General features: G+C 41.3%; 1 protein-coding gene across 1 annotated transcript in view; it reads right to left on the bottom strand.

Annotated features, from left to right (window-relative positions):
• The window catches only part of GRM4 (glutamate metabotropic receptor 4), a 970,099-nt gene that overhangs the window by 356,298 nt on the left and 586,349 nt on the right, over positions 1 to 27,452 (bottom strand). The window contains exon 4 of the mRNA XM_069238851.1: positions 8,598 to 8,733. Within this exon, the coding sequence (XP_069094952.1) occupies positions 8,598 to 8,733 (136 nt within the window). The remainder of the gene's footprint in view (positions 1 to 8,597; positions 8,734 to 27,452) is intronic.

Genomic DNA, 27,452 nt, shown 5'->3' with positions numbered 1-27,452 from the left:
TGACATAATTTAATACTTTTCCCTCTTTGTATGAGCAAACTTGAAATGTTTGATCGCACTTGACTTTCCGTGAGTGTTTCTGTTATATTGCATTCAATTTAAATTGGTGGTGATTTTATGTTTCAAGAATTTTGGTTGTACAAGAGAGGTGATGTGAGGCATCAAAAGTTATTGTTCAGGGCAATTTGGAATGTTCAGTTCAAAACGACTCGTTCTGAAATAATTTCCCCCAAAATACTCGTTTTCGTGCAATTTATACATTTCAGCCTTCCTAATCTTTTTGTTTCCTATTAATTACACAATGTATATTCATTGTGTAAAATGTCTTTTTGCATTGACTCCATATAGTTGCTTCTGAATAAAATAATATAATCCTCTTTTTTGCTTTTAAGTAAATGTAAATTGCTACACAAGTAATGGATTTTGTTTTATTTATAGCAAAGTGTATCCATCTTTTTAACTTGTGTAAAATCACAATAGCACTAGTCTGTTATTAATATATCGTCATTGTCGGCTTGACAAGCGCCAAACAAGCCAAAATAGCATTATATAAAATGAATCAGTATATTAAACAACACAATTAATCATTAGAGGATATAAACATGAGCTCATTATCATTCTTAATATCAGGAATGCATGTTTTTACTGTTTGGTACTAAAGAACTGTCTCATGCATTAATTTTCATCATCAATCAAACATTCATCCGTTAAGGCACATACAAGCATCCGCGAATTGATTCATGGTTTACAAAGAGAAAAGTGAAAAAAAATATATACAAGAGTGACTAGTCAGCCTTATTGTGCAGACAATAAAATTGTTTCTCCTTCTCTAGTCTTACTCAAGCACCAACTGCTCGGTAGATGCTTGATTTCGAAGACCATCAATTATTCTATCTTGACTATTATTCAACAAGATGAAATAAAGTGTGGGCTTGTAATAAGAAATCGTACAAGAATGTGTATTCTTCTGCCTCAACCCGTCTAGATCACTGGCGTTTGCGAACATTGGTAGTCATGGATGTTTAAATACTGACATGAACCTCCCCAGGTCAATTAAAATAAATTACGGCCCATATTTATACTTTTTGACGCTAAACTGCGCTAACGCAGTTTAGCGTCAAAAAGTTTTGCGCCGGCTAACGCCATTCTGAAGCGCCATGCGGGCGCCGTATTTATTGAATGGCGTTAGCCGGCGCAAGCAGACCGGCGCTGCCTGGTGTGCGCGAGAAAAACCACGTACACCAGGCAGCGCCGGCGTAGGGGGAAAATGGCGCATGGGCGTCTTAAAATGGGGCAAGTCAGGTTACGTCGAAAAAATCGTCGTAACCCGACTTGCGCCATTTATTTTCGACGCCCATCCCCCATCAACATGACTCCTATCATTGTAAAGATAGGAGTCATGCCCCCTTGCCCAATGGCCATGCCCAGGGGACTTCTGTCCCCTGGGCATGGTCATTGGGCATAGTGGCATGTAGGGGGGCACAAATCAGGCCCCCCTATGCCAAAAAAAATTATTAAAAAAAAAAAAAAAAATACTTACCTGAATGTCCCTGGGGTGGGTCCCTCCAGCCTTGGGTGTCCTCCTGGGGTGGGCAAGGGTGGCAGGGGGGGTCCCTGGGGGCAGGGGAGGGCACTCTGGGCTCATTTTGAGCCCACTTGTCCCTTAACGCCATGCCTGACCCAGGCGTTAAAAAGCGGCGCAAATGCGCCGTTTTTAGCCACGCCCACTCCCGGGCGTCTCTTTTGCCCGGGAGTATAAATACCACGTAAAGGCCTGGGAGTCATTTTTTAGACGGGAACGCCTCCCTTGCATATCATTAACGCAAGGAAGGGGTTCACGCTAAAAAATGACGCACATTCCGGGAACTTTGGCGCTATTCGCCTCTAACGCCATAGTATAAATATGGCGTTAGTTGGCGTTAGTTTAGCGTCGAATTTGCGTCGAAAAAAACGACGCAAATTCGGCGCAAACGGAGTATAAATACGGCCCTACGTTGGTGCAATTCATGTAATTTCAGGAATTCACAATATGCTTGTTACGCAAATTTTTCAAAATGATGGCATCACCCTACATCACATAATTATTATGCTATTTGTGGTGGAATAATAGGAGAGGAGTATAGAACAATCTTAATAAGCAGAACACAAGTGGAAGTTGTTCACAGCACTTGTGGTTTTTGTACTTTTTCTAGCGCAAAATATGTCCTTTCCCCAAAAATTGGACCAAGGCCCCATTTCACACTAATATTTAGTGTGGAATGACAGATTTTTTTATTTCGCATTATTTTGCAATTTTTTTCTGAAATTGTGCTCAGTTAACAGGGGTGGCCGTAACTCGCTTAGTTATGCCAGATTACAGAAACAATACACTAGATTATGCTGAATTTAGGTGAGGAGCGTTACACAGCCCTTAGTGATATTTTCTTAGTGTAAAATGGACCCTCAAAACCAAAGTGGACCCAATAATGCATTTTGCGCTAAGAAAATAGTGCTAAATGCAAACAGAATATGAATCGTAGCAGCCAACAGCATGCGGCAAACACTCCCTAACTTCACTCTTTCTGTGCTCCTTGAGTAGGATTTTTGTGCCAAATTACTCATAACTAAGTGAATGGTTGTAATTGTGTAATGCTTGGTAATTTTGCTTTAAAGGAGTAACACAAAATTACTCAAATTACTCCAGCGCAATTTCATTTTTTTACCCAGGCCTAGTAATTACATAAAAATAAATTATGCAGATTTTGCACACCGATCACTATCACTGTCAGGTCTAACCATACAGATGTACATTAACAAAATATATCACTATGTCCCTCATGATGCCGTCTTAATGCCGCTCCTTAGTCTAAGGAAAGGGGTCCTTTTCTGCTATAGATAACTAAACCAACTACAAAATAGTAATTTGAGACAAACTGACCAATTTGATTAGCAATCGAATTCAAACGTAATACATAATCAGCAAAATTGAAGTGGATACGTAGGCCCAGAGTTCGCAGGAATGATGAACATGAGTCTCATCAATGCTGAAAAAGTGGATCAAGACCTGAACTCTATCTATGGGTTACCCAAGCAGTATTTTTTAATTGTTTGCACCGCCTATGGAGCCAATGGCATTTCAACATAGATTTCGTCACCTAAACTAATAATGACACTATTCATATTCCATGTGCACATTCGCTGTATTGCTTTAAACCTAAACCAAACTGAACTCTAGCATTAATTTTATTAAATACAAATAAAGTGTGATTAGATTTTTTTATAATTTTTTTTTAAACTTCAAAGTTGCTTCAAACATGTTTTGGTTGTATGTCAGAATATCATAGTCAGAAATATTGTCTGACATAAATGTCTTGTCCTGAAAATTGGTTACAAAAATGTGATAGGGTGTAGACTTTCTATCATTAACTCCAATGGGACAATAGTTTGTAAACTACATTTAGGACACTAAAACATTATTTATGTTAGATGATATGTGTACCATGTAGTACCACAATATTGTTCCTCGGGAATAACACAAAGCCAGCCTCATAAATTGGAGGTCAGTAAAAGAGAGCGAAAATGATCTTTTTGTACAGCAAGATTATTTCTCAATTCCTTTGAATGCACTGAAATCAATTGATTTTGCCTCATTTCTTTGACCTTAATTCAAATAAAGTTAAATAGGTGGCTACAGTGTTTTTGTTCTTAGTAACATATGTTTAGCTTTATTGTTTCTATTAGCATTTGCTGTTTTTTATTTTATGTAAACAAGTGCAGCCTCCTTAGTTAATATTAATTATTACTAAGGTACTTTAATCTTATCGATTACCCTATAGTGATATTTTCATAGTTCAAAATGGACCCTCACACCCAAAGTGGACCCAATAATGCATTTCACACTACGAAAATAGTGCTAAATGTAACAGAACGTGAATCGCAGCAGCCCACCGCATGCTGCAAACACCCCCTAACGTCATTCTTCCTGTGCTCCTCCAGAAGCATAACAACTTATAAAAATGCTTTTTTTATTTCCAATTTGCAAATGTGATCTTTCACTTGCTGATGACTCGGGGGCCTGTTTCAGATGTGGCATAATTAACCGTAAAATGTATATGAGTGTCCATTCGCCCCTGACCTTAGAAAAGGAGAGGTGGGTGAGAATGCTAGAAGGCAGGATTCCAGTTGTGATTTCAACAAGAATTAAGAAGGTATTTTTTTAAGTGCAAACTAAGGCTCAGGCTTGGGGGGAGAGGGTTGTCTGAGGAGTATTCTGAAATAAAATGTTCTCATACACTTTTGCAAAGATTACAAGCCTGCAAATTTTGCAAAACTGCTAACAGGGGAACATTCATGCAAAAAATGTTTTTGTGAAGAATTTCGTTTCCAAAACCATTTTAAGAAAGTTCTCATCCTAAAAATTAGTTTTTCATGTGCAGAGGAAAATATTTGTAACTTACCAAACCCTTAGTCAACAGACCGCTCCCATCACATTTGGGTGAAGATGTAAGCCACTAGATGCCCTTTGAGAAGAGTATTTGCCATTTTGTAAACAGCCTAAGAAATCTGCAGAGCCTTTCGCATGACGGACGCAACTGGTTGCCGAGCAACCAGTAAAGGCACCAGTCCCCAAGAAATGTTTCACCTAAACAAACTGACATGGTGTGAAAAGGTTCTACAAATTTCAAATAGACTGGTGTAATTTTTTAAAACCCACAATAATAATTTAGTAACACAATGCACAAACTAAGAGACCCTGTCCCTCAAACAAAGGTTGAAGGTCATTCAGGGGTTTGGAGGTTTTATTGCCTGATCAACAGTTATTTTACATCCTCTAGCCAGGTTCCAGGGTAAAGCTGGAGTTATAGTGGGTGGGGTCTCACCAGGGTCTCAGTAAAGGTAGCCTTGTAGGGTACAGTCCGATCTGACTGGACCTAGGTGACTATTTGTCCTCATTGAAATGTACAAATGGATGAAAGTAGCCATTGGGAGGGAGCATCCTATCATGACAGTTCATTCCAAATGCAATCAATCAAGCGTCACTTCCTGTTCTCACAATCAAGGAGTCAATCTTTAAGAAAAGAAGCGCCCCTGGCGCCTCTGCGTGCCCTATCCTGGAAATAGTTCTTACAAATTCTAGGATGGCTGACCCATGTCTATTTGAAGCATAATACGTCACTCCCACATGAGGCAACAGTGAACGCAAATGCACAGATCAGCATAAATTTGTTGTGTTTCATCTCCTGTGGGCCAGGAGGTATGTGGCACACAAAAACCTCACACAGCTTCAAGCACCCCTTGCATTCCTGTAGCTTCGTGTTCAAGCTGCTCTCCTAGGGGTTTAGGGAAATATCCTTAGACAGTGATTTCCAATTCATCGACGAACCCATACTCATTTGATCCACATATAAGACCAATGACGGTGAGGATGTTTTTTCCCTGAATTTTGAAACCGTTTCAAGGCCTGAAACATAGTACACCGCAGAAGAGTGAGTGCACCCTCAGTTATTTTTAATCTTATCTGTGGAGCCCATTAATAGAAGTTTAGAGGTTACTCTAGGAGACTAGAACCCGACTATAATGAGTTCAGTAGCACTGGAGTAAATAGACAACACAATGAGGCAGCGGTGAGCTCCACACCTGAATACATCAGTTCACGGGAGTGACTGATACCCTGAAGAACCTTTAGGTGCGTGATAAGTAAAATAAGTGCCACATCTCATGGATGAGACTCTTGCTCCTTTTACATAAAACAGCCGAGTCACCTTTTGGATTTACTCACTCCCTAGATGTAATAAATACAAAAAAACACACCCAGAAGAAAGTTGGGTCGCTATATAGCAACTGTGGCTGCCTGTTTTCCTCTAACTCCCCCATATTTAGCTGCGTACAGCAAGGGCCGAGCCGGGGCCGGTATTTCATAAACCTGAATAACTTTTCACACCCTTAGAACGGTCCCTCACTCTCCATAGAAACTGAAAGAAGGTAATCCCTCGGTTCCAGGGAGGCGAATGTTACCCACGTGTCAGTCTGCACGTCCAGTTGGAAGGTGGTGACGTCGACCTTTATAAATAGCTGCCACACAGCAGGTTATATCAGCAAGGTGACCGGGAAATAAGACCCTCGTAGCCTGACCCCTGGCCCCCACAGCCCCTTACAGCCCATGCTACGCCCAAGAGTTAAGGTTTTGATAGGCAAAGTTGCATACTAATGCCAAAGACCTATATCAAAATATAATTCCTTACATATCACAATATCAAATAGATTTTCCGCCACCAATCCATGCAAAGTCTTTTTTTATTGGTGCAAGAAAAGGTTTGTGCAGCTCCTAGCTTTCGCCATTCTTTAAGTTTGCAAAGTTTCCAAGGTTATTTTCGCACCATGAATGATTTTATTTTGGCATTGCAATTTACTTTTATTTGCATAATCAGATAGCCCTCCTACTATTCGAATCCACCCAAACTGGAAATAGTATGCACAATTTTCTCAGCTCGGTCACGTTTTGCAAACCTTTTCTTTGTACAGTTATAAACGTTTGAATTGCTTTTCTCACTGCACGGTTATGTTTTGCACATATTCCCCATAAGCAGTGGGACCGGGCAGCAGAATACCAACAAGACCCTAATGACAATTTGAAAGATAATACAGAATCAGGTGGACATTGGAGTTTCTGCCCGAATTAAGATTAAAAACACGCACTCAAACCCTCAATTCTGCTTTTGACCATAACATTTAGAAGGCAGGAGGAACTTCCTTGGGGAAACCAAGAACAGAATAACTGGAAAAAGAAATGAAATTAGTGTCCAAACAGCCAGTCGCCATTTTGAAGTGCAAAATGTGTAAAATCATACCGCATCTGTGCCCCTTGCTATTGGAAATTCTGCGAGCAGTAGTGGCATTACTGCATGAATTTTCTTGCATGCCATGTAAGGAGGGAATAACTGTTTCCTGTGAAATAACTCTTTTACCGACCATTGGGTGCCTTTTTATTAAAGATGTAAATGTTGTGAAGTTCCACATACTTTCACGAAGGTAGAAAAAGTATTCACAAATTCACACAGTCCTAGATGCTATTACGTTGCACACATCTGACACAATAACCTATGGCATTGTGCAGTTATTCTGGAGTCACAGATAAAAGCAACTGCTGTGTTTACCCTTCAGCAGCAACACCTGCTGAACAATGGATCCCGAGACCCTGATCACAGGTGGGGATGGTGGACGTAAATTTAGATCTCTTTGCAAACTCCTGCGTCCCGCAGAGATGGACATTCTGAGATCTGCAGTTAAAACTGCATCCCCATAACTTTCCCCTGAACAATTTCAGTAGCTCAAACCTGCCAAAGTTTACCAGGTAAAAACGTGCTAAATTACGATACACAAAGCAATTACCTGGTAACAAACTAATGCCACAAGTAATTCCTAATTTTTCAGAGGAAAACTCAGCATAGAAGGCATTTACCACGCCTTGCAAATACCTCACCCTTAATTCTCAGTATTTAACGAGTGGGGTAGACCCTTTCCTCAGCCACTAGGAATCAGAGGCTAAGTGTTAATTCCTCTATTTCAGCACACAATATAAGATTTTGAAACAGCATTGTGCTACAAATATTTTACAACTAGCTCGTACAGAAAGATAACCTGCTCAATATTTAAATTACATAAATAACAAACAGTGATATTGTTCTTGCTTATTTGTTTACAAGTGTGCAGTGGTTTATATAAACCGATCTTGTGCTGCTAATAAGATGCTCACTGCAACTTTTGTTTCATCTAATTGCTGTTTTTATCATGCACCTCAATATTTGACAAATATTCAAGAATCAGTATATTATCATTATTTTGTTCTAAATGTCTAATTCTTATATATTTCCTCAACCCAGACCTAAATGGCAAACCTACCACTTGCCTGTACATGTCACACGACCTCGCTCTATAGTTTTTTCCCTAATTCCTACACTCTATCCCCTCATTTTCTCGTGCAGTAGCATTATAGCCAGCTGCCGAGGGCTATACTGGTTGTTAAAGGCCCTGACTCTTCTAATGAGTGTGAGAATCTTTAACAACTGGCTGAGCAGTAGACAGAAATTGTATAGTGATATTAGACCATTCCATCCACTGAGGTAGAACGTCATTAAGAAAGGGGAAACAGAAAAACAAGCATTGGCATGTTGGAGCAGAATCTATGACTGTGAGCCACTTCAATTGTCATCAAAGGAGCTCCACGAATTCCGATGTTCTACTGCCCAATCAGGACCTCTCAACTTCTTGTTATCTCACTCCCTTTGTCCCTCCTTTATCCCACTTGTCTTTCACCATTCCTCTGTCATTCCCTCATCACTTTTTTTCTGTAATTAGCCGCTTTCCTCTTTATTGCTTTCTCTGAGAGACTATCTTCTTCCCTTCCCACTTTCTATTCACTATCAACACAGGTGTTCACCCTTTTCACCCCCACTGGAGAGCATTACCAATGAACCCGCTGAAGAGAGATGTTCCTACTAAGCTGGTAAAAACTCCGGGAGCGGGTGCAAACATTTTCCCTTGGAAAGGACACCAGAATACCTTCAGATGTCCTGCTTCATTTCCCCATCCTGTCACAGTGCAGAAGGCCCCCAACTCACCTGATATCATCCTCATTGGCGAAGATGATGACTGCACGAGCGTTGGAGGTCTCCAGTAGGCGTTCAATTATCTTGTCATATTCGCCAGGCTTGGGTTCTCGTGGGATCTTCACTGACTGTGCCACGCAGACACCACCTACAAGGGGAAGCAGCAAAAAGGGATCCTTAAAAATATGTCTACCTCTCACCCCAAAACCATACATCTCAAACTGCAGGCAACTCTATTAGAAGACAAGCACCAATTAGCATTTGAGTGCAAAAATACCCGGATGAGAGCATGAGGCATTTAAATCCTGCACTGTGATCCCCCTAAAATTAAACATTCAATACTGACAAAATCTTGGTATCCTTGGCATCTTATTTCTTAGTCGAACAATTATTCAGTTTTCAAATGTCTAATGTCAGAGCAGATCAACATACCATGATTGTTTCTGAAGGACGATAGGCCACACTAAGACCCCTCCAACAGTGAGATGGATAGGAGACATAAAAAAGGGACAAATATTGAAGAAAGGACAGGACAAAAAATGGGGAGCGTAGAAAAGGCTTCTGAATGGAGATGCCTAGCCTGAAATCCTGTTCTCACACTGAACGGAGCGAAAGGTCTTCCTAAATAGGTACAATGTTTGAGGGCTGGGTATGGGGCAAACTTTTGATTAGAGAATTGCAGATTTTACTATAGAAGGTGCCCTCACCAACCTCTGCAAATTGATAACTTGCAAAAAAATATGGTACAACTACTCGTTGGCCCGTTTTCTCTTCACTCCACCACCTGGCTTTTTCTGTCTTTGTTGCTAACTGGATTATTTCACAGAGAAGCTTCCAGAGTTCTTTCGTACTGTCAGAGGCATTTTCCCAACTTACTGAAAGGGCTCAAGTGGAGCCTGGAGATACAATTATCCTAGACAGTCAGCACAGCTGGCCGCAAACAAAGCCTATTACTCAGAGACATTTACAAGTGATGAATCTGGGTTGAAACAGCTAGTCACATCGCATCTGGCCTCAATTCAACATCTCAGACCCATGGATTTGGCTTTCACTCCTAACAAATGTTTTCTTAAAGTATCAAATGGTGTCCAAGAATGGCTCTGTATTGTGCCAGTCATTAAAAATATCATTTGATGGTCGGTATTTACATTGCAGTTGAACTGTCGGGCATGTTTTGTTTTAATATCAGACGCATCATTTTAGTTTTTAGGGGTGTACTAGACGACTTTGCAAAGGTCAAACTATTTCGCAATGCCCCCTTTGCATGGAAATTCCCAAAAATCATGTTGCATATAGGGCCTCATTACAACCTCGGCGGTCTTTTAAAAAGACCGCCGAGGCTGCGGGAGCCAGAATACTGGCGGTATTCCTGGCTCCCTATTATGACTTTTCCCCTGGGCCAGCGGACGGTAACAGTGTTACCGTCCGCTGGCCCAGTGGAAAAGTCACATCAACATTGCTGCCGGCTCGTAATAGAGCCGGCAGCAATGCTGATGTGCAGCGGGTGCAGTAGCACCCGTCGCGCATTTCACTGCAATAAATTCGGGTCTATGCCTGAGGGCCCCGGCACTGCCCATGCCAAGTGGCACCCCAAGTCCCCTTACCACCAGCCTTTCCATGGCGGTTGACAGGCTGGCGGTCGGGGACTCATAATCCCCAGGGCAGCGATGCTTGCACCACTGCCCTGGGGATTATGCCCGCCAGGCAGAAGCCTGGCGGTATGTTGGAGGGGCCGGCGGTATGGCCGTGGCTATTGCGCCACGGTCATAATAGCTGGCGGAACACCACCAGCCTGTTGGCGGTGTTACCGCCAGCTTACCGCCGGCCTCCAGGGTCGTAATGACCCCCATAATCTTTTTTTAACATAACATTTGTCTACCCTATCAGGAAACAACTAATATTTATTTTTTATTTTTTATTTTTCTCTTATACAACATCAGTATGCTTAGCTAAATATGGGCAACGTTAATCTTGCGAAGAAAAATTCTGTATAGATCTCCAGCTTGGCTGAATTTTATCACAGAGGAAATTACCTCCAAGGTCCAAAGAATCCTACAATACACACAAAAATCTTACATTTGTGAAGGAAGTCCAAAACCTTTGCAGGTTGTGCTCAGTACAAAAATCATGAACTTTTCAGGCAAACCAAATCTTTGCGTATCGCTTATGCAAATCACTCAGTCATGAGAGACATATCTGTAGCCCACTACCACTTTGCCATCACGCATTGTGCAAAATAATAAGAGATGCCAGATAGGGTACCAATAGCATTCAGGTAAATTATTATTTGTATGTATGTTTTGATATTTGTAGAAAATGAACCTAGTTCAAAGGAACAGTGCGCTGAACGGGGGCATGACATAGCAAGACATAAATATTGGAGAAAGCTCAAGGGGAGACTGTTGGGTCAAGAGCACTGTGTCTTGAAGAGGTGAGTCTTTAAATATTGTCTGACTTGAATGAGGGTTGGTGCTCATCTAATGTCGAATGGGATGTTGCTCCAGATCCTGGGGACATAAACAGAGAATGCTTGCCTTTCATTTTTCGTTCTTGCAGTGTTTTGTTTCCTTTCTGTTAAATCCTGGCTTCTGGTCTGGCAATACCCTCAAGATGCAGATGGCTTGTTTGCCAGGTAAATTGGGGTTTTTGGTTGAGGGTTTTATAAGTGAGGCAGACTTGGTGATTCGGTGTAATTTCTTCACATCCTGACTCTGCATACAGGATAACTTTAAGGTGCGCTGTGGTTGTACCAGGGAGACTTCTGAGCAAGGTATTTCCTTCATCCAGATATGAGAGATTAGGGATTATCAGCTGTGCTGGTCATCTTCTGGTAGAAACAACATCACATTCAGTAGAAACAGCATCATATTCTTCATGTGGGAGAGTTGGAATAAAGCCGTCTTAGTCTTCCTTGCTATGTGTTGCTTGACTTAGAAGTGTGTGTTGAGGGTAACTGCCAGTGATTATGCATAGTCTGTCAACCTTGGAGTGAAGACAGATAGGTTTAATTTGGAAACTCAGATTTGACCTTGGGGTTGTTCTGTTCTAAAGCAAACAGAATGTATTCAGTTGGGTGGGGTTTCACTTCAAGAAGTTGATTCACGTTCCACATTTGAATGCTTTTGAGGTGGGGTTTTAGTCTCTATACGTTGTTAAGTGAGGATATATTTAGGTAGAGTTGGTTATCACTGTGTATTGGTGGCTCTTGATCTTGCTGTCTGCAAGAATAGATCCAAGAGGTTCCATGTAGAGGTTAAAAGTAAGGTAGAAAGGATGGAGCCCTGAAGTAATCCGCAGAAGCGAGGGATTGTCTGCCATTTTGTGGAAACTACTTGCTTAAGCTAGTGCTGGTTGGTGAGGTAGGATGTGAACCATTTCAAGATGGTGGCTGAAAATCTCATGCATGTTTTCTGGTTGCTGATCAGAGCTGGAAGGTCAACTGTGTTGATAGCTGCAGAGAGATCGAGCAGGCCTAGGGGGCAGGGGTTGCTCCTGCTGCTAAAGAGAAAGTAATTGTTGACTGATTAAATTGTGGCTGTTTCACGACTGCTGCATGTTCTGACTCCTGATTGGTAGTCCGCAGAAGAATATTCGTGCTAATGTGTTCCTGTAGCTGGGTAGTGGCTCCTTCCTCAATTAATTTTTCTATAAATGGAAGGATAGCAATAGTGTGAATGTTGGTCAGGTAGGTTGGATCCAGGGCTGGTTTCTTTCGAAGAGGAAGGATCTTCCCTGTACTAAAGGTATCTAGGAGTTGTCCTTGGATTAGTGGCCATTGACAACATGGAGCAAGGAGCTGAGGGCTTCTCCTTTGAGAGATTTGAATATGGAAAAATGAAGGATGTTGTCTTCATTTTAGGTTGCCTCGCAAGAGTTCAGGATAATAGAGAGATCCATATACGAGAGTGGATTGAAGAAGGTCTATTTGATGGTGAGGTGATGTATGTTGGGTTATGGCTGGAAGTGAGTGGGCTAAAGTGTGAGGGTTGTAGAATTGGTAAATGGTGTTGGATCTGATTGTGTCTACCTTCTCAGCGAAGAGCAGGTTGATGGCATTGTCTTTGTCGACTGAATCAGGGAATGTGTGTTTCGACAACCTTGAAGAGAGCTTTGCTTCTATTGTTGCCTCACTGATGGTCTTGTAGAAAGAGGCGGCAGCTATGTTATGTGTTTTGATTAGGCTGAGGTTATCAGGAAGTTTTGATCTACTCTGTTTCTTTTCCCATTTTTGTGCATTAAGCTCTGGAGTGTACCAGGGTGCTGAAGGCTTTGGCTTAGTGGATCGGGTTTTCAATGGAGCATGGCATTCACTATGCATTCTCATGGTGGTGCTGTATATGTTGAAGAATGTATTAACATCTGTTGTGGGCTGGAAATGTTCTGGGCTGTTTAGTTCTCCTTGGATTTTTCCCCAGATTGATGTCTTTGATGGATTGGAAAATTACTTTTCCTATTCTTGTTTTTTCATGATGCTGAAGTGTAGTTTATGTAGTGGTAAAGGGGAGGGCATATTGATAAATCCAGTCAAGGACTATAAATATCTGGCAATGAATATACGGGGAGACTGATAAGATGACATCTAGTGTGTTGCCTTTGGAGGGGGCTGAGATAGTAATGAGTTGTTTATTTGTAGTGTGTAGAGTTATTGATGAGTTGTTTCATTCTTAGCAGGTTGAAGGCTTTCTTCATAAATTTCACTGTGGAGTTGCTAGGGAGATTGAAATCCCTGAGGAATGTGGTCTAGATCTGTTGGATAGAGGCAGAGATGATGAGGTCTGGGATTTCTTCTAGGAACAGCTTGCTTGGTCAGGATGGTTTGCAGATCAGATGAAAGGAGGCTGCTTTGGAGGTAGAGAGAAGAAAGTGGCAGAAAGGGAGCTTAAGAGGCTTAGATATGGCAGAGGTCCTCATAGTGTAAGGCAGGATGTCCTGTGTATAATGAATGTGGGGTCTATGTGCTCTATCTAGTAACCATTGGGGATTAGAACATTCAGGATGTGCACAGAGGAGGGTGCGAACTAGGTTTCAGTGTTAAACAATGCATCTGGGTTGTGATGAGTGATGATGTCAGTGATGTGTGGAGCATGTGGGATTGTAGAGTGCACATTGATGAGCAGCAATAGAGTGTGCTGTGGGAGGGGTGTGCCCACACTTTCTCATAAAACGGAGATCTTCATTGGAATTAGTAATCTGAAGGGAACGGTATCTGGATGAATTTCTAGAGACTATCGTGACAGTTTCTGTATAAAAAAGTAGACTAAAACATTTTATATCAGTGCACCTAAATAGGGGAAGAGGAGTGTTGGCTGATTTTTACTTTTTCTGAACATCTTTGTAGAAATAATTTTACTCCCTCAATCTTAAAATGCCGTTATTAAATACATTTACATACCTTCAGTCATGTGTGACTATGGTCATACTTATGTGCATTTACCAGCACTCAAAGTCTGTAAGGGTATCCAGAACAGTGGGGTAGTGCATGCCAGGAAGACGAGGAGACTGAGAGGAGAGAGAAGAGAAAGAAGCGAGAGAGAGGAGAGAGACAAACTGGGTGGTCAAACAGAAAGAGGTGGTGAATGGCGAGATAGAGAGAGAGAGATGGAATTAAGATGTAGGTAGAACAACCTGGCTAAGTATGATAGAGACTGAAGAGAGGAAATAGACACATCAGCAAAGGCTGACTGTGCGCAGTGGGAGAGAACATGCGAGCTCTGCACAGATGCAAAATCTAAAGTAATAAGGCAGTTACGAGTTTTTTCAGTTCAATTTATTTTATTTGTGATTTGGAGCTCCAACGAGTTCCACATGATGAAAACGACACATAACTGATAGATAGAAGAAAAAATGCCATGCATGATTATACTATGAAATTGATGACCCACCACAACATAATCAATTTCATAATATAAAGGTTTTGTCAATAAAGGTGTAATTATAGAGTTTTCTTAAGGAATGGGTAGGCAAGTGATGGTACAGGAACCGAGAGAACCTAGCTGGGATGCAACAGAGCGCTGAAAGATATCACAGGTTAATGCAGTAGAAGCTTTTTCTGGTGTAGTTACTTTGATTTGCCCATGTGTTCTTCTGGGTGAAAAGCCGCTGATGGGGAGTTTATCATTAGACATAGACATTCAATGTAGACTAGGCCCCAAAACTAGGCTCTATCATTCATTAGCCACTGCTCTCGGGTTCTAAAGATAAACTCATTGGCTGCTTTGAGGCTCAGGACATTTTCAGGATCTGGCAGCAGGGGAGCCACCTCTTGCGCTGAATCTGAGTCAGGCGGCGCGCTGCCTGAATTGTCCCCTTTCACCTAGACCTACTGATGCCAGAGGCATCTGTAAAACCAGTGTTGGGGGGAAGACATATTGTTCATTCTGATTCATTCTTTTGTGGCATCAAGAAGCAGGAATCTGTGTTTCTGAGCTGATCCCAGTATTTTTATTTCCACCGATTTCCACCCAAGAAATTTCATCAGTTTTCAGCGGCCAATGCTTCTGGGTTAAATGCCACAACTTGTAAGCTTGACAGACTCACTCAACTCATGATAGCAACTCTGTAATGCCCATCGGAACGTATAGTTTGTTGACATTTCGGCCCAACTCATATAATTTGTGGAACATCCTCAGGCTTTGATGAAGGTTAAAAATGTATAGAGTACCCTATGGACCCTCTAAATACAAAACCTTCTTCGGGTCCTGAAAGTAGAGCGGGTCATCTCATTGAAACACGAGGAGAGGGCTTTCTTCTTCATATTTGGACCCTTAGCTCCTTGGGCTTACTTTCCTGATTTGTTTTTTTTTTAACTGTGTTTCGTGTTTTGCACCAATGTCTTTTAAAAGGAATGCATGATGTAGTTATTGTGGCTCTGCGTGGGGGCACATATAGAGTATTTCTGTGGTATTTTTTCTAAGACTCCAGATCTTGCTCTATTCAGTCTGCTAAGCAATATGTTAAAAATAAAACAAATAACAGAGCCTCAGAGGAAAGAGAACCCCCGTGGATCCGTTTTTGAGTAAGGCTGAAGAAAATACTTTGCAGAGACCTGACTCCCAGGGTTGGTGCTCCGAGGACTGAGCTGCGAAATCTTTCTCTGACCACTCGGTTTAAATATAAGGCATCTGTTCTAGAAGGGGTGCTTAGCCACGGTCTGTGCTTTATCAGTATGTTATTTAATTTCAGTTTGTTTTGTAGATTGCAGCTTTTTTTTTTTCATTCCATATTGCAATGAGCTGACTAGCGTCAGCAAATGTAACTTAGGCATCATTTGAGAAAAACAGTAGCTTTGATTTTTTTTTTATAAAAAGCTTTTTCTGTGTTCAAACACCTACACGTGTGTACAGGGGGTTAATTTAAGAAGAAGGTAGACTGAAAGATGGGAGAGTGTGCATTTCTGAAAACCTGCTGAGAAGTTTCAAGAAATGTCAGTGACAGCTCTGCATATTACAAGGAAAAAATACGCCTGGGTGAAATTTAAATTATGCTAGTGTCATTTCAGAAAATTTCAAAGTGCACTTGTTATGCAAAATTCTTGAAATTCCACCATTACACTACGTTGTATAATTATTCTGCCATGCATGGCAAAATTATAGAGCAGGAGCGTGGGAACAGCGTGAACAACCAGAACGCGAGCAGCTGTTGTTTGTGACAATTGTGGTTTTTTTTGTGTAAAGAGCATTCTCATGTCAAAAATTAATACAAGGACTCATTAAAGGCTAAAATTTAGCACAAAATGATTTCATTTAGTATAATTACGCTGTTTCTTTTAAGTTTTCTGAGATGTTGCTTAATTACACAAAAGGAAAACACGGATATTTTGCACACCCCTAGTAAAAATATGAGTGGGGTACATCAGCACGTTACTGTTACATTCTGGTATCTATATGCTATCAGAATGTCAACTGTTCTAATTGTTTTAGTGTCAGTCAGTGGATCAAAATAACTACTCCAGAGATATCTTTGAAATCCTCAGCTTACATGTTCTAAATCTAATCTTGGGTGAGAACATGCAGAGGGAGAATTCAGCTATTTACATATATGCGTATAATAAGCAAGTCATAAATTCTAATCCTATCGGGAAGCTTCATTGTGTAAGCATAAAACCTCAGCTTTCATCAGAGTGTTACCTGTAAATAGCAGATTTTAGTCCTAATCAGTGAGTGAAATCTCAGAAGTGCAATATCAGAGGAGCCACTCAGTGAGTAAGATAAAACTGAAAAAAAAACACAAAATTACCACTGTGGTGAAATATTGCACTACCGAAAACCACACAAAATCTATTCATCTCTTGCCCTGTCCATCCCTACCCACACCGGCTCTCTCTGCTGTTCTTGTCTAGGGGGCTCTTTCAATCAATTAAATCTACCACAGGGACACACCAACCACGGCATCAGCTTAAGAAGTGCTGTTCTAAAGGCTGAAATGTATTCCCCACCTGTCCTACCCATCTGTTTAGCACACAGCTTTGCACTGAACAAAGTGAAAACATGTTTTTTTTGTGAGAAAAAAAACAAAGCAGGGTCAATTCACAAGTCTACCTGCAGGTTTAAGTTTAGCTGACAACTACGAAGCCAGTTTTGAAAATCACAAAAGTTGGTTTAGCACTCATAAAAGGATTTAAACGTGGACGTCTTTTAGGGGTTGCCAGTCAGGGGCATCAGAGACAATACATTTCTGGGGGGGGGACAGCGACAGCCTTGGGGACTTTTCAATTGACCCTATACAAATCGCCCATTGTTTGCGAACTGCAGGCTCGGGTAAATGTACACAATCATATAGTTTGGACGTGAAATAGGGAGAAAAGAAAGGCATGTTGTCACAGTTTGAAAGTATGTTTTATTGTTACTTACGTTCACAAAGTATTTAGACCAAATATGAAAAAAAAACATGTTGATTAACCGTGCATGTTCATGCACCAAGCAAATAAAGGTAGGAGGGAGAAAAAGAAGAACATACCCTTTGTGCCCAGCACCGATCATGCCTCTCACCTCATGAAAATTGAAACCACACTAGAGATATCAAAAGTAATAAGGTACAATAATTGTAAACTGTGCATTGAAACCCTAGTTCTAATACCACTTCTGCTCCTCTGTGATATCTTGGGCAGGTCAGCTGCACATCAGTCAAAACTGGGAGAATTTATACTGAAAAAGCTTTTGGTATTACAGAAACAGCAGTCATTAATTTCCATATAATCGGCTACTTCTGATGCATCAAGTCACTGATTATAAAGAAAAGACATCAGAACTCGACTATTAGAAGGTCGTTACAGTCCAGTTCTGACTCACAATGCCTTCTGCCAGAGCCAACAACCAAGGTGAAAGGCAGGTCAGGACACGGAACATAATTAAAGCAGCTGTTTAAAGCAACACATGGAAAGTTTCTTCTGCTCTATTTTAATAGCTTACAATGATGGAAGCTGCGCACTAGGGCAGTGATTCCCAACCTTTTGACTCCTGAGAACCTCCATTGAATAGGATGACCAGACTTCCCGGATTTGCCTGGACAGTCCCGGTTTTTCGATGACTGTCCCATGTTGCAAAAATAGATAAATGTCCCAGTTTTGAGAGAGGGTCGGCTGAGCATGCACATGTATCACTGTGCTCTGAAGGCTCATGTTTAAACCGCCCATCTCATGGCACCAAGGACAGAGATGTGTTTAAAAGACACTCCTGTTGTGCTGCCTGACTTAATTCAGGCTGCACAGCAGGATTTATTGGGTGGTTAATTACCCCCTGCAGAGCCCATCACCTGAGACCAGAGTCACAAAGCCCCCCTTGGAATACATGGCAGCGTGCAGAGTAAGTCTTTAATTTGCGTGCTACAGAGGTGTGTGTTTCTGTAGCATGAAAATTTAAGACTTCCTTGGGCATGCTGTAGTGTGTTCCATAAGGATATGGAAGGCGTTAGCCGAAACGCGTAGACATTTGGTTGGGACAGCGTTATCTTTATCACTATTGAGAAAAAAAAAAAAAAAAAAAATGATATCTTTGGAATCTTATTTTTCTCAGCTTGACGTCAGATCCTTATGTGACTTTGTGCAGCCGTTCCGTGAGCAGCTTTTCACCGTTCTTGGAGTATGTATATATATATTAATTGATATAGAAATAAGACTAAATGTTGGCACTAGTTACTGCAGTGTCAACATTTAGTCCTATTTCTATGTAAATGACTGTCCCATTTTTTTATACTGGAAACTGGTCACCCTACCACTGCATCATTATTGGAAGCGGGAACCCCCAAGTAATTTGTATGATTTGAATTTCAAACAGTAATTCGCAAAAAATACACAAGCAAGTTCACACCAAACAAACACTAGAATTACTAAAGATCTTATTATTTTATATTGAAAAAATATCCAAGAACCGAAAAATCTTAATGGGCTGCATCTTAGGTGACTACATTTTTAATGTTTGGTCTTATTTAGGAAAGCTGAATACTCAGGTCAGATTCTACATTTCCCAAGCAATTTCTGTTTTTATTTTTCAAGTACATAAGATTTGAGATGGCTTTTTCACATAAATATGTTGTGGGGAAAGGAAGTAGACCATAAGGGCCTCCCATCTCTCCATAGTCTCCCTGTCACGTGTAATTCAATTGTTTAATAGCACCTCTCATACCCATGTAGGGTGTTGGAGCACTATACAGGGGACTACAAGGTGTAGGATTCACGTGTCATCCATACTGGTAGGCATTTTCTAAGAGTGCTTGGTGTGGAGAAGCACAAACCTGGGATTCAGAACAAAACACAATGGTTAGCATTGACTTTAATGATAAGAATATATTTCCAACAAGCAAACCTTTATTAGCAGCATAAGGAAAATGAAAGACTGGGAAAACAAAACATATCTTTCTAATTTGTGCCATGCAGTTTGCAAGCAGCTGTTTGATGGCACCTCATAGCTCACTGTGCTAGATTACGATTGTAACTTATGACCTGCACAACAAAAGAAGCTCTGTGACAAAAGTAGTAACCCACTGCAATAGGCACATAAAATACTGTTCTTTGCATGATACATGTGCTTTGCAGCAGGCATATTAACCATCTGCACTACCTTAGATGAGTCAAAACTGCCACTAGACAAAATCCCTACCTCTCTCCAGCAGATACATTAATCACCAGAGTTAGCTTGATGCTTTTGTTTTTGCCTGAAAGCCAGTGGTGGCTGCTACAGAACAGGGGTGTTGGGGGTGGAAAAATAAAAAAAGAACACTTAATCTGTGTATGCCTGCCGTCTCTTCTTCGTCCTCTTCTCTTCCTGACTTCCGGTAGCACAGAGGAACACAGGCTCACAGATTCCCCTAAGCCAATCACAACGCTGCTGTCATCAGCATGAAAGCAGCATTATGATTGGTCTGAGCAGCCTGGTTCAGCACTCAGAAAGGGAGTGGGAGCTTATGCATGTTCTCCACCCAGCTGTGCAACACAGCGGGGTGGGGAAATGCTAAGTGTTCATGTCTGTTTCACCAGTCCAAGACGGCCGGCTAAACAGTTATGCGCAAATATGCGGCACATACCACTCCTCCTCCCTGTGACACAGCCCATCCCATCCCACCTGCCCTAACCTGGCACTGCACTGAAAAATAAAAGGATAATAACATTGCGTTATTATCATTTTATTTTTCCTTTTATGCACTCGTCAGAGCAGTGGGGTGACGCTCCCCCGCCTAAGAAGTCGCTGCTGCTGAAAGCTGTTGGATGTACTAGGAACTTTTTAGTGCTTTTAAAACTGCTGCACAAAGGAAGTAATAAATATAAAAACACACATGCTTTTAGAGGCCCCAGCTGGAGAAGTGCCTTTCTGCCGACCGAGGCCTGCGGATTCCCTGGGAATGTATCACAGATCCCATGGGGGCCTCAGACCACAGGTTGGGAACTAATAAGATTTTAAGAGGCTTGTGGGTAAGTAGATGGTGTGACTGTCTTATATGGGCTATTGTACCCCTTGGCATAGATGATAAGGATACTGCAAGTCATCTTGGAGTTCCATACTTTATAAACAAGCATTACCAAAGCCAATAGGTCTCACCTATGCAGAGCTTTTGGTTTTGCCAGTGTGTTTTAATCATGTTGTAAAATAGCATGGTTGATGTTGGGCATGGCTATAAGTTAATGGCATAAAGGAGAATGACGTTTCATAGAGTGTTGTCGATTGGTGTGGCATAGAGTGTCAAGGCATGAGTAGGGTGTCGTAGAGTGGAGTTGTGTCAGAGTGGAGTAGAGAGGAGAGGCATAAAGAAGAGTGGAGTGGTGTAGAGTGGAGTCAAGTAATGTGGAGTGCCGTAGAGAGAATTGAATAGGGTGTCATTGAGCATAGTACATTGTCGTATAGTGCAGTATCATGGAGTGTCGTAGAGAGGAGTAGAGTATCGTAGATTGAAGTGGAATAGAATGTCATGGAGTGGCATAGTGTGTCATGGAACAGAGTGGAGAAATGTAGCATGGAGTGGTGTAGAGGCAGTTGTGTAGAGAGTCACAGAGTAGAGTAAAGTTTTGTATAGTGGCACAGAGTGGAGTAAAGTTTAATGGATTGGAGTGTTGGAGCGGAGTATTATGGAGTGTAATGTCAGGGTGAAGTGTCATAGAGTGGTCTAGAGTGAAGTGGTGCAGAGTACAGTGGTGCAGAGTAGATTGGCATAGAGTGCATTGGTTTTTAGTAAAGTGGTGTAGAGTGCATTGGTATAGAGTGCACTGGTTTAGAGTAGGGTGCACTACTCTAGTGGTGAAGAGTACAGCCACAGAGTGGAGTGGTACAACAAAGATTGCAGTGGCGCAGCTTGCAGTGGTGCAGAGTGCTGTGGCAAAAAGGGCAGTGGTATAGAGTAGAGTGGCATAGAGTGCAATCACAGAGTGGCATAGAGTACAGTGATGCAGAGTAGAATAGAGTGGCGTAGTGTGCAGTGTTGCAGAGCAAAGGGTTATAGAGTGCAGTGGTGTAGAGAGCAGTTATGTACAGTGCAGTGGTATAGAGTAGAATAGTGTGGCATATAGTGCAGTTGCGTAGAGTGCTGCAGTAAAGTACAGTGGTGTATAGCAGAGTGGTGTGGAGTGCATTGACATAGACTATAGTGGTGCAGAGTAGAGTATAGCATCCTAGACTGGAGTGGGGTAGAGTGCATTGGGGTAGAGTAGTACAGAGTAGAGTAGAGTGGTGCAGAATGGAGTGGTGCAGAGTGGGTTGCAGTGGAATGAAGTGATGAAGAATAGAGTGGAGTGACATAAAGTGGAGTATGCATAGTGTAGGAACACACTGCATTACAGGCAACACACCTTCAACTGAAATGACCATTACATCTGCAAAGACTTACAGTTTTACTGATAAAAGCCCTTTCACTTTGAATCCAGAGAAAGAAAGATAAACACCAAGCTCCATGGGAAGACAAAGCCTGTAATTCAACCTTGATCTTTGAATGCACAGCAAGTGAGACAAGATAAGAACAATATTTAAAGGCCTGTTTACAGACATTGAACACTGGTGGATGGATACAGTAAACAACTGATGCTCTACTGGAGGGACAAACTCAAGCTGGACAGCCTAAATCAAATACAGCTAGAAAATAGAAACCAAGCAAATGTGAGTTATAAAGCACAAAGCCAAAGATAAGCAATGGGTGGAATACATTCCCAGGGAAGCTTTCCAAATGTCCCCTAAATGTCTTTAGCAAACCAGGCAGCTAATGAACACAGCGTTCCTATATATTTTTATGGCGCTCCTCTGTGACTTGCAATATCCTTATACCGTATGGCAGGGGGTACTTTATGACTTGTATTAAGAACTGTGTACTGAAAGTTATAACCTCATGCAAAGCTTGGGGAACCTGCACACTGAACCTCTATACCCCCTTCTGATAGACCTGTGCACATTCCGCCACCCCTACATCACTCGGAGGGACGCTGTGTGAAATGGAACATTCATGATGAGCCAATTATGATACATGTCAGAAGATTGACATGCAGAATTACCACTTCCTCTTTCAGACTCAGAGACATCTGAGGTCTGCTATGTACCTTTTTATTCCACATTTCTGAAGATGAGGATGTTGCATCATCGACCTCCTCTGGCCTAACCCACAAATCAAAGTAAAGATTCTATGCCCATGAAATAAATGCTGCCACTACTCAGAGATCTGACAGACTAGAATACAATATAACATCTAACCACTGTGACAGTCAAACTGTATCTTGCTTTTTAGGGCCTTTTATGTCTTATGGACCACAACTGCACTCACTGTATTTTCCTGTAACATTATGAAATGTGTGCAGATTTATGCAACCGCATTGATATGAACGCTGTATTGCTGATGCCTGGGTTGGCTATCACCAGGGCCGCTGCAATGATGCGATTGTGCGCTGCAGTTTTTTTGCATAGTTATGGATTTGCTTTATTTGCCACAAAATCCATCATCTGCTGCATAATCTGTAGATTTAAACAAAAACGGTTTAAAAGTTACTAAAAGCGCAGCAACACATGTTGTTGCACAGTGGAAAGCCCCTTTGCAAAAGTCGACTTCTAACCTTTTATTTGCTTGTTGCTATATTTAGGTGTTAAGCTGGCACTAAAGAGGTGAAACCTAAGCCCTGAGAGTGTTAACAAGTGTAAAAATGTCAAAATACTGAAATACTATCACAAAACGTGTCACATTATGTAGCAAAATTTGCCTCTTCTTGCTGAATAACTTATTCAACCTTGCCACGTAATTTAGCACTCCCCTGCTGCATAATTCTAGTGGCCCTGACTATTACCAATGTATTCTCATGTACCTGTTATTTTGTATTTGCCATTTTTTTCTGTCTCTACTCATAAACTTTGAAAATTAATGAAAAAACAATTATTATACAAGTCAAACAAAATTGTTAAATACAGAAAAGATAATATGCTTCAATATACTTTTGTCGCGTAGCCTCTCATTATCCTAATGAGACTACTGGATTTGGGCGGCAGAATTACTTGCGCTGTGGGGGGCTGAGTCTGAACCCACTACAGGTGACACCTGTGGGCCTAATCCGAGTTTTGTTCCGGCTAACTAGTAGTGCCCAAACTCCACCCCAGAGTAGGGATGATTGGGCAACCGAGCGCATAACACAATTGACTCCTCAAGGAAATCGTGGTCACTCAGATCTCATTCGTTTCTGTAGTTACATTAGTCTCACATATACAAGGACAATCAGAGGCAGAATATAGCTCAATAAGGTTTTATTGAAGTGACTGCAACTTAGATAATAAAGCATGTATTGCAATAACTAAGACAATGAAGCATGACAGGATTAAAATTGTGACAAGGAGACTAAAACATAAAAATAACGTTACATATTGTCACTACGATCGTTAAGAATAGCCCTACCTAGGTTATGTTAGAGTACAGCATGTTAAGTCTAATTCTGCCCTTCGGGGTCCCCTGGGAAGACATCAGCCCACATACCTGAGCAAGAGGCCTGTATCCTACATAAGCAGCAGCAGCGAAGCACTCAGCAATCAGCATACAGTTGTGGTCATCTGGCCGGAATCTCCCTCTAACGTACATGGGGAAAAGTAGTGTTTTTATAATAGAACAGCTGATGTTCCAAGAAAGGATCCCCATGTAAGCGTATGTATGTTTCTGTGAACATTAGAGACAAAGCGTACCACGTTTGCCAGCAACCTATTTTACTGCAGCTTTGAGAAAAGCACAGAGTGAAAGAAATGTCTTGTTTAAGAACAAAGTGCTGGCCTAGGCAAAGAACAGCTACATAGAGAAAATAAAATAAGATTGCAAATGTGGTTATTGTTAAAATAATAAAACAAAGCTGAATAAAATGAACCTAGGTTAAAGTGCACAGCGGCAGGCCTAGTTTGCTAAAATAACGCGTATGAAGCTATAACTAAAATGGCTACACAACACTTCAATATGCCTTAGTATGTAACGATAACAACGACACAACTAAAAACGGTAGGTAAACTGCCCAAAATTAAACGTGGCTTCTCCCTGTTAGCCAGGCTGTAATCCAACCTTTCATTACTTAGATAAAAATCTTTGGGCTTGATTCACAAAGGTAAACTTAGACGTTTGGTCTAAGTTTCGACCAAACGTCTAAGTTTACGATCTTTTGGAATTCACAAAGGGCATTTACAAGCAGTATCTTTATGTCTGCACTCAGGGTGGATCTCCGTTATGTGTAAATGTTAGAAAGAGATACCCTTCTGGTAGCTAAATTGTATAGTGTGAAAAGGTAAAATCTCACCTTCCCTGTTTCACTAAATGGTGTTATCCTAGGCGACTACAAATACTCTGGGAAAAAGTCCTAAAAAAAAGAAGTGGGGGGACTAACTAAGTTAGGCAGTATGCAAATGACATCACAACGCATTACATCATGGTGTATGACATTGCACTTGGCATCACAACCCATGACCTCACAGAAAGTGGCATCAGATCTTAACACCTCAAATACATATGTTTAACAGGTCTGTCATGAGTACATTTGAGCTACATTTACCAAATTCGATTTTGCTTTGGGATTGTGCCAAAAAGTGAGGCAGCCTTAATACAAAATCTGGGCCTCAGTTTATACGTTTATTTTTTAGATGCTCTGCTAGAAAGAAATTGGAATAAAGGAGAAACGTGGCAGTAAATCAGTTCTGCGTGATTGGTGCAAAGTCTGCATTTTAAAATACCTTGGGGGGTTAATGCATCTACTGAAGATATCTTTGTGTGCTCAGTATATCTCAGAGAATAAATTGGGTTGAACAAAATAGTGGTATTTAAACTGTTATTTGTGTAAATACCGGGGCAGACCAACACATCTGAAATTCTTACAGTGCATACCTATCTCTTATATGCAGGGGCTGAACAAAGTGAAAACCATGTCTCTCTTAGATACCTGTGAAGTAATAGCAAGCTGTGTGCTTTTGTTTCCCAAATAGCAGCTAGGTGTGAGGCTCCAGACAGCTTCCAGTTACAATAATCAAACAAAAGGAGGTCTGATGGCCTCTTAATTTCAACCTTTGTCCTGGGCCAGCAGAAATTTAAAATCAGAAAGCCCTCTCCCATGCTGCCCAGAAGGAATGAAAGAGCTTTTGAAAGTGTGTGCAGGTGCTTCTAAAAATGTCAAAGTACATCGGGTCAAATTCGCCATATTTTACAGGGGCCCAACTTCTTGGGAGGGTAGACTCCTTTCTAGCCTGGAGGAGTTTCCCTCATTATCCTGCGGGGCTTGTCTTCAAGGTGGCAGGTGGGGGTAGGTCTGAGGATGGCAGGACAGCCATCAGCAAACAGGGCCATGCTAAGTAGCGCTTTTTGCGCTAATGGCCCTGCAAATCACAGAAATGACAGGGGGAATTATTTTGTTCCCTGTGTTCCCCACACTCCAAAATCTGGGGGGATTCATCCTCCGCATCCCCTACACTTCCTACCCCCATGTCGTCAGAGGTCACAGCTGCGAACCCTGACACATCCTTTGCTACCCCTGGTACTGCCTTTGCGACCCCTGGCCTCAAAGGTGGTAAAATCAGTGGCAGCAACACGGGGGCAGCTCATCCTTAGGGAGGTCAGTTGGGGCTCCACTCCCTTTGTTTTCTGTTAGATTTTTATTACACTAATAGTGAATAATATCATATTATTCACTATTAGTGTAATAAAATGGAGTTCAGTTAGCTGGAATATGCCCTTCCATGGCTGTGAGGTAAGTAAATGCTTTTAAATGTATGTTGTGTGCGTGCTTGTAGGGGAGAGTGGGTTTATGTGTGAGATAGTGTGTGTATGTAAGTGTGAATTTGTGTGTATGTATAAGCATGTGTGTGTGTGTGTGTGTGACTGAAAGTGGTTGTCAAAGGGCATGTAATGTCACTTCCGGTACCCCTGGCATTTCGCTGAATTGACTACATTGATTTATCCCTACAAAGATTGCTGTGTGGAGAATGGGCGTTACAGGTGGGTAATGCCCTTTAAATTTGTAAACACACACAAATGTATATGTTTTGGGCAGTCTGCCACGTCTTCCAAATCCAGACAAGGTCAAAAACGTTCCCCACTAATGGTAGCACTAAATCCCGTCACAAGCTAAGAAAAAGAAAGGAGCATTCCCAAAATTGTTGGGAGTGTACGTTTCACTACAGGGAAAAGGTATTTTTTGTAGGGAAATAAAAAAGATACATTTCGATTTCCCGCTTTTTTTTAAATGAAAATATAAACGTCTATATTTGAAATGCAAATGTAAAACTTCACAAATGTTTCTACTAGTACACCTGGAAAACAGTGACTCTCGGGTTTCCAAGCATTCTTCTGTGCACCTGTATGAATTCATTAAACTCGTAAATCTGCAACCATCCAGGTTGTCTTTCAATGCAAACAGCCGAGTGTATTCCTTTGCGATGTTTCTTGTATGTAGAATATGCATGTTTAGTAGGAATTCCTATTTACTAATCTAATTCACCAGAAAATGCTCTAAAAAACCTGCTCATTTTTTCTACTCATTCTGTTTCCTTATTCTTCTCTCTTCTTCCCGTTGCACCTTTCCTGTAGCTTATGTAAAGTTTTCCAGTAAGATTGTCACATTCCTCACCACTGAGGCAAATATCTCCAACAACCATCAATCACTTTATTGGTTGGGTTAATAAAAACCATATCAATGTTACATTAATACACGCAATGCATAAAATTTACTACAGTTGTGAATAAAATCATTACAAAGAATCACATCAACGAAAAAGATAAAACCACCATGATTGCCCCTGAGGCAAACACATTCTTGATCTACAAGGAGAGGAAACAAATATGTCAAAGTTCTGCTTTGGACATTGTTACCCCGGCCCATGTAAAATATGCATCTACTCATATTTTTATCTAATAAATCGAAGTACAAAAAGTTGGGTCCACTTGGAAAACAAAGGTAGC

The sequence above is a fragment of the Pleurodeles waltl genome, chromosome 6 (genome assembly GCF_031143425.1).
Source record: "Pleurodeles waltl isolate 20211129_DDA chromosome 6, aPleWal1.hap1.20221129, whole genome shotgun sequence".
Lineage (NCBI taxonomy): Eukaryota > Metazoa > Chordata > Amphibia > Caudata > Salamandridae > Pleurodeles > Pleurodeles waltl.
The sequence above is the reverse complement of the archived record's forward strand: the minus strand, read 5'-3'. Positions and strand labels throughout refer to the sequence as shown.